The sequence below is a fragment of the Cryptotermes secundus genome, unplaced genomic scaffold, assembly GCF_002891405.2.
Source record: "Cryptotermes secundus unplaced genomic scaffold, Csec_1.0 scaffold79, whole genome shotgun sequence".
NCBI lineage: Eukaryota > Metazoa > Arthropoda > Insecta > Blattodea > Kalotermitidae > Cryptotermes > Cryptotermes secundus.
In genome coordinates, this window is record NW_019741974.1 from 3855571 (window position 1) to 3864379 (window position 8809).

Genomic DNA, 8809 nt, shown 5'->3' on the forward strand with positions numbered 1-8809 from the left:
TGTTCTCGCTAGCTGTCGCCTATATCGCTATTATTATNGCGTACCATCTGTCCCGACTTAGCCAGCGAGTTCGGCCTCTACTGGCTCAGCGGTATCTAGATGCTTCCCCCATCTACCAGAGGCGTTAGAGACTACTGTTGGGCGGGAAATGTCCTGAATTTCGCTCAGAGGTCCCCTTGGGACATGAGGTTCTTTTACACGGGACCCACGGCTTAAAGTCCCTCCCGGAGGACTTGTTCCCTGAATTTTTCCGCCCTTAAAAATTCCACGACCTCCGACGGGTTTGAACCCGCGTACCTTGAGTCATGAGGTGGGAACATTACCCCTAGACTACGGAGGCCGCTATATCGCTACTAACTCCGCCGTCTCAAGACTTTCGGTCAGTCGATAAAATTCCTGCTGGCCTTCACCAGCACAGTCATTCCTGGCTTCAGACTCCTCGAGATCAATGAACAAAACTTTCATTCTCTCCTAGACATATATGTGTTTCGAAGTGGGTCCTCTTCTTCGACGAAAGAGGATCGGCCGTTCTATGTAGGCGCTATTTTTATTGCAGCGTTGTTTCAGCACAAGTACATCGCCTTGTCACGTCGCCCCGGTCACTGTGGACTTGCATCCTTTGTCATGGCAGATGTACACGAGATATGCAGATATTTATTGTCAATGCAGGCTTGTGCAGCGGGTTATGCCTTAACTTATGTAACCATTCTGAAACTGCAGATATTCAGCTGAACGGTCGTCGGTCTAACCGCCGCCAAGTTTAAGCCTCTTATACTTAGAAGAGTAGGCCGAGCATGGTTCTGATACAGAAAGAGGGGCGGCCGTGGAAGGATTCTGAGCGAACCAATGGGAATAAAGAGACTGATGAATCTAACGACATTCCAAAAAGAAGAATTTATTTTGACTTTTCTACCCTGAAGATGGATGCAACGTGTTTCTCCGAATCAGTGATAACACCTAACAGACTACAGAGGCAACTTTCCAGAAGGTAACATTCCCCGTAAACATAGCGTAATAACCTCAGATCAAGTATATAGGCCTGCATTATGCATTTTCTTCTATGTTCATGAATAAAATAACATTAAATATGTATTTCAATACCGTGGATGGTAGAAAATTGTACGTAACAATTTGGAATCACGAGTTACAAACTACGGAAGCAAAACATGATAAAAGAAGTGCAGGTAGCAAGGTGTAACTCTCATAAGAAATGGTCCAACTACAGGAATTGGCGACCCTGCATTACAAGCATGAGAGCGTCAGGTCCCACTGGGCCGGTGGGTAGCGCCTGGTAAGAGTTGCTTCCCAGGGTTACGTAGCAGGTAGACCGGAATCGTTAGTCGTGGTATGCAAACTGTCTAAGGGCAGAAAATTCTCAATAGACACCCTGGTCCTCTAACATATGGGTCTCTTTAGAGGCTTGTACCCTGCTCAAATAAAAAGAGTAAGTAAAGGTATCCCTGTAACATGCCGTGGAGCCCATAGGGTTGTGAGATGTTGAGCTTCCCACATTTTCTAGACAATCGGTTCATAGATGGCGGTAAGGTTGTCAGTCCTACGTACCGGCCGCCCTTTACCCCAAAGAACATTCCTGGTACTCATTTCTGTTAGAGGCTGAGTCGACCCCAGGCTGGCTGGAAGGATTAGGTCAACTGAAAAAAATACAGTGACCTCATCAGGATTTGATTTCGCTACCTTCTGGCTTGTAGCATAGTACCTCAACCAACTACGTTGCCGCGTGCCCCCAAATAAATTCTCAAAGATACTTCATTTTTGAGGACGGAAAGAACTAACCAACCAATCATTGCAGATGATGATGAAATAATTTGTTACTGAACAGTGTTATGTAACGAAATTATTATGTACGTGGATAAATATTCTACATGTCTGATGACACTGGCGAGGGGAAAAGAGCTTCAAGCATGTAGCATGCATATTTCTTTATTTTCCGATTCAGTGTGTACAGAAATCCAGGTACTTGTGCATTTAGTGTAAGGACACATAGGGTCGTTCCTTCTTCATTCACTGGACATGATATATCTGAAACGAAACACATTTCTTTATTAATTAATGTTTTTCAGATAAGTGGTATACATCTACAACATTAGCAACACTTCTGTGTGCTACGTGTTTGGCCCATCTTATCATCCTTGACTTTATTCTTAACAATCTTAGGGACAGAGCGTGTTGGAGGAGGTCTGCTCTGAAGGTGAGCCTGCATAAGTCGGGTTTTCGTGTGTGCACATATTGTTGCAGTCATATTGTTGTGCTCCTTTGTGGCGATGTTTAAGATTTATTGTTATACTTACACTGTATCTAATCTGTAAATAATAATATTTTCTATATATAAAAATTAGCAAGAGCGGGTAATATGACAAGCATGAGACAGATGGAAGCTGCATAAAAACATATAGGCGAAAACTTGACAGGAAGGGAACACTTTGAGGTACATGGGGGTTTGTTAGGAGTGCAACTTTAAGATAGTTTTAAGGAAATATAATATGAAATTGTGTCCTAAATTTATCGGGCTTAGGATATGGAACAGAGGCAGGCTCTTGCGAATGTTGTACTGTATTTTGATGTTCCATTAAAGGCTGGAATTTTCTTTACCAGTTGAGCAACTTTAAACTACTTACGAGGGATTGTATTACATGGAGTTAGTGAACAAATAAGGAAGCTATTTTGAATTGTTTTTGTATTGTTGTACTGTTGTATTGAATTGTTGTATTGACTTTGTGAAATAAGGAAGCCTTCATTTCAAGTATGAACTGAAGTTATACTGATGTACCATCCGGTTGTGTATGCGTGGACGTGTACATATGAATAAAAGTGGAAATTAAAATAAAAGACACTTAAATTTACTGCAGAAGTAAGAACAGCTCATAGACCGTGTCATAACTCAAGCGGTTAGTCGGCGTCTTCGTGTTGCAGCTACCCGGCTTTGGTCTTAGTTGAGGTCATGAGGAAGGTTTCTTCCTGATACTTCTGTTTCCCTTGCCAGTTTTCATTCCAATAACCGTTCAACATTAATTTTCATTGACGCTATACAGAGTGTCTCAGGAGGAAAGGCAAATATTCTGGGAGGCCATAGTATCGGTTATTCTAGGCAAAAACTGGTGTATTCTTACCGCCCTTTTTCTTCACCTCCTTCCTTCTTCTTCTTCTTCTTCTTCCACCTCACACGCTGTTCGCCACTAGTAGGTTCTTCTTTCTTGTTGCTAAATTTATCTCAGGGTTATTTTAAAAGGAGGGGGGGGGGTTCGTTGATTTGGTAGAGCTCAGGATCTCTTATCTCAGAGCCTTGAACGGGCCACAACTCAGAGAAGGAATAAATTGACACAAACCACAAAAGCGCATATCAAGTTTAGACTAATTATTATTGAACACTTGTTTAACCACTTCTTGATACAACTTCAATATCAGTAACTTTTATGTCTAACTGCTTCGGAGCCCGGTGTGTAACTTTTTGCGGCTAAGTCTACGAGTGCAGCTTTTCGACTTTTTGCGTCTGTTTGCTTCGGAGCCCGGTTTTCGACTCTTTTGCCTCTGTTTGCTTCGGAGCCCGGTTTTCGACTGCCGCTAAAACATGACGCTTCCTCTGACATTCAATTCCTGCTTTCACCAGCGTCACTGCCCTGTCACTTCCTTAAATTTTAGTGATTGGCTATTTTTGAAAAATAGGAGTATCTTAATTATATATTCCTCCACTCCGCTTAAGTCTTACAAGAGTTTAAGGATTTTTTTTACTCCAACGTATTTCTGTCAGAAAGTGACAAATGCTTAAGCGTCGCTTGGGCCCTAAAAACTTCACTCTTTTTAAGTTATGGCATGCACAAACTGCCAAGTATTGAATTTACAAAAGATTTCTTTACCCTATTCTTTAACGCAACTTTCACTAATAAACCTTTGACGGGTGTCTTCCTGTTTCTTGTTGTAAGCTTGGGAAAACGCTTACTCTTACATACAAAAATTGACCTATGTCTCACTACCCTTGTTCATTGCATTTCATTTTGAACAACTAAGCTTTCAAATTAATAAAGTTGATTACATTAAATAAGTTGCGTAGCAGTGGAACGGTTACAGTATATACATTTGTCCTATTCCGAACGGTTTCCGGGACACAGTTATGTCACTCTACAGTTCCAAAATTGTTGAAAAGAAAACATTACGTACTGTTTCTAATCCCGGTAGTTATTGTACAAGCGACAATTTTTTTACACTTTACCTAATGTAATACATTTTCATATATTTCACTGTCTGTATCAGTGCACTTTATAACTTGTGTGAGGACACGGCGGGTCGCTTCTCTGAGTACATCTTGACGTTCCTTCAAGCGGGTGATAACAAGAACCTAAAAGATTCTGAACAGGATAGATATACATATATGCCTTTTTTTTTAGACTGACCAATACTATGACCTCCAAAATTATTGAACTTTCCCTGTAGGACACCCTGTATTAAAAAAAAGATGTTAAAATATCCATTTAACAAGCCGTGGAAGTCCATTGGTTTGTTGGATGTCGAGGTTCCCAAATTTTCCAGACAATCGGCTCACAGATGGCGGTGAGTTTGTCGTCTCACTCACCGGCCGCCGTTTACCCTCCATGAAGATTCCTGATACTCATTTCTGTTAGAGGCTGAGTCGACCCCAAGGCCATAGTGCGGCTGGAAGGATTAGGTCAATTGAAAAAATCCAATAACCTTATCGGGAATCTAACCGGCGACCTTCCCAGTTGTAGCATAGTGCCTCAACCAACTACATTACCGCGTGCCCCCTTTATTATAATACATTTTCGGAAATATCACCGTACAGCAATGCACTTTGCAACTCGCGTGAGAACGTTGCGTGGTGCTTGTCTGAGTGCGTTTTGTTCCTTCATCCATGGTTCTATCTCGGAAACCGTTCGGAATAGGACATATGCACATATAAATATTTTTGCTTAGAATAATCTATACTATGACCCCACAGAATATTGACTTTTCGTCCTGGGACATTCTGTATTGTCTTGTCAATGCTAGAGTCGTTGAACGTTAAAATGGAAGAGACAGAGCACCTAGATATTGTATCTGATAATTCAGCTGTTTCTACGACCACCCGCTGCTCTCTTACCTCGGGATCAGCCGCATAGGCACACTTCTTGATAGCGAAGGCCATTTCACACTCGTCAGTAAGACCTGTTTACATAAAGCAGATTAGCAAATTTTTCACACATTAACTAAACGTACAATTCGTCATTTAAATAAGGACGAAACCATGACGGTGCATAGGCGTTTGGGGGAAAGCGGAAGGCATACTAGTCATCAGCACCAGCCAGATGTGAGCGGCCAGTCTCACACTGTTTCAGCTGCAATGCAATGTGAACATAATCCTGAATGGTGAGTAGGTGAGTATTTGGAAACCCATTCTTCAGTGTAAGAACTCAATATACTGTGACGCGACGCCTGAAAGCCTGTTCCCCCACCTGCTGAGCGGAGCTTCGCGTAGCCGTTTCCTATGTAACGGTTACCGAACTATTTCGATTCTCGCGGCAACCAATATCCTGGAGACCGTTGCGTCGGAAAACGCGAAACAGGAACCTTTGGAGATGGTGTCTGTTATTCGGTACGCCAAGAACCAACCTCAGGTATAATCAGATCAGATCAGAAAGAGAGAAGTGAGTTCGGAGATCAGACCGAGAGCGGTGAGAAGAGAGCCCAGTGGCGAGTGGAGCAGAGCTGAGAAGCCCTATCAGCCAAGATCAGAGAAGATCAGGTCAGAAGCGATGGACTAGTCAGGTCGTATCGTCTGGAAGATTTGATTTCTGAGTAACTGTAATTGTAAACGAGTCGTCCAGTGACACAGATAACCAGAAGAGAGACAAGATCAGAACCGATAGAAGCTTCATGTGGCATAATTACAGTGAACATTATAGTGTGATCATTGTTCGCAGTTACTAACTGTTATAATTATCGCGTGTAATAACTGTCTGTAGTTTCGCCTGGCGTAATTCTCCAATATGCCGCTTCCCCAAATCCGTAATTATTTGTCACGGAACCCCGGACACGTGACAGTATGTAAGACTAGACACGCCAATTGCGGGCGCCATTTGCAGTCTACAGTTCCCTCGGTGACACCATTTACACAGACTTACATACCTCGAGTGGTATTCGAACCCACGATCCCAGTGTTCCAACGGACGAAGACGTTTCATGCCTTATGCCGTGCGGCCACTGTGATCTGTACACAATTTAACTCTAGACAACAAACTACCGAAATTTGAGTTTGTAATAATAGAGTGTGATGTGTTTAGTTCTTTTTTTCCTTTAACTCTATTTCCCTCTTCCTTCTAATTTTCCTTCATTCATTATTTTTCTTTATTTTTTCTTTTCTTCCTTCTGTGAGAGTAAAGAGCGGGAACAAGAGGATAAGGGCGTTGTAATAGAAAATCCATATTTTGGAAGACATCTCAGATGAGATTCGAATTGAACTAGCTTACCGTTTGCTGCGTTGCGACATTTCTCCACCACGACCCGCGCTCGGTCCTTTATTTCCGCCGGCAAAATGTCATCTGCAAGCCTTATTGCAAGCTCTGCTCTGTATTGCCCCTTCTTCAGCTGCAAAATTGCGGTCACATTAGCCCTCACTACATTTAAAGTGTAGTTATATAAACAACATATAAATAAATATATTGAAAGATCTTTGTTTCAGTATTATTTCTGGTCTTCAAGACGTGTCTCTCAGTCTCAAATTAAAGAATAATATTAATGGTGTCAAAAGTATGGTAATGTATCTCTTTCAGGAGCATACTGAAGGACCTTGGAAGTAACATTACATATAGCCTTCAAGATGTACCTTTCAGCAGTATATGAAAGTATACTAGTGACAAAGATGGTGATACGTGAAAACAAAGAAGACGTGATTCTTGATATCACACGAAACAATGCTGTGACATATACGTACGTGGAATTCAAGATCTGTCTCTCAGTAAAACATGACAGACTACTACTCACAAAAATATACCTATATTTCAAGACGTGTATGCTATTAGTTCTGAAAAAAAAATGACGAAGAAGATCTAAAAGCTTCTGGCGATGGTACATTAATATAATTATTGACTTTTCGGACAATATCCACCTTTTGTCTTTTATTTACGAATATTTCGGAGACCAACCGGACTGCGTCCTCAGATAAAAGCCTATTCAATTGGACACAATCGATAAATCCTGTCCCTGACTGCGGACACCAGAACCAAGAAAAGACAGGATATACAATATAAACTAAACATAATATTTTGGGTTATTTGCTCCATACAAGAAGGGTTCAGCCACAGGAACAGCTTTTTTAAGCAATACACGCACCAAGAATGGAACAATGGGGTTATGCAATCCGTTTCTAGGCACCGGGTCGGTAAACACATTTCCGCGCAGGCGCAATGACGTCACATGAGAACAGTGTTTAGCTAGCATGAGACTAGCGTTTTCTATATGGTCTCCGCTGTTCAACAGTAGAACTCCTTTCTGCGTGGCCCGTGCCGCTGTTCTTTGGAATGTAGCCAATTACACTCACACGCCACTCTCCAAAATTAATTAATTATTAATTCCATAACGCGAGCTATCACTAACTGTTACACCTCTTTCTCTCCTTGTGATCTGGCAGCCTCGTTACCCCCCATCGACCGTACATTTCTATCAAGATATCTCATAACCTATTTTCTCAGCAGAAGAAATGTTTCGCATGGCCAACAATTAATCGTAAATGAAAACAAGCTGCTTGCTTAGAAAAAAAATATTCTGCAAACTTATTTTATAATTACATTGAGATGCTTTACCTGATGTGTTCTACTTAGGGGGCGGTTTGTATCACAATTGTCTTCTGTTAAGACTCAGCACCCAAGAATCTCTCAGTGTAGCTTCATGTATTGCATGTACAAGTATAAATTAATTTTTGTATCTTTCGTATGTTTACACGGAACTGTGGTCGAACATTTCGTACTTAGTAACTTCTCTGTTGGTTCCACTCACATCTCTTGAATTTCTGTCAAAGTCTACAGTTCTGATATCAAAATCATTGGTTAGTTTATATAAATGCTTACAGAGTGAGCATAAACTTTCCGGAAATGTAAAATTAAAAGAGTTGCGCCTTCATCAGACTTAGAAGAAGATAATTGTATGAGGGAGGAGAGAAATCCCAGATGTAAACTCTGTACGTGTACTTACTGTGTGTGACAGTCCCATCATGCAAGCCAAGTAACACTGCGAACAAAGAAATAGTCGGATATCAGACACAGCAGAGACAGCCATAATTAAACGAGCTGTTTCTGGAAGGGGGCTGGTACTTCCCTTTTATGTTACTGTCTCGTCACCAAAATGCAGGGCAAAATTATGACATAAAGATAGGAAACAGATGTTTTGAAAATGTGGTACAGTTCAGATATTTGGGAACAACGATAACAGATCGAAACCTGATTCAGGGGAAAATTAAGAGGCGATTGAACTCTGGTAATGCTTGCTACCATTCAGTCCAGAAACTTTTGTCTTCTCGTCTGTTGCCCAAAAACATAAAAATTAGAATATACAAAACAATAATTTTGCCTGCGGTTCTGTATGGGTGTGAAACTTGGTCTCTGACATTAAGGGAGGAACATAGACTGAGGGTGTTTGAGAACAGTGTGTTGAGGAGAATATTTGGACCAGAGAGAGATGAAGTCACAGGAGGTTGAAGAAAACTGCATAATGAGGAGCTTCATAACTTGTACTCTTCTCCAAGTATAATTAGAATGATCAAGTCAAGGAGGATGAGGTGGGCAGGTCATGTAGCACGAATGGGGGC

At 41.4% G+C, this 8809-nt stretch overlaps 1 protein-coding gene across 1 annotated transcript in view; it reads right to left on the minus strand.

The window, feature by feature from the left end:
- Nucleotides 1-1925: 1925 nt before the first annotated feature.
- The window catches only part of LOC111872827 (general odorant-binding protein 72), a 12256-nt gene continuing 5372 nt past the window's right edge, over nt 1926-8809 (minus strand). The window contains exons 4-7 of the mRNA XM_023867031.2: nt 8197-8232; nt 6477-6594; nt 5111-5175; nt 1926-2040 (exon numbers count right to left, since the gene is read on the minus strand). Of these exons, the coding sequence (XP_023722799.2) occupies nt 2023-2040; nt 5111-5175; nt 6477-6594; nt 8197-8232 (237 nt within the window). The 3' untranslated portion in view covers nt 1926-2022. The remainder of the gene's footprint in view (nt 2041-5110; nt 5176-6476; nt 6595-8196; nt 8233-8809) is intronic.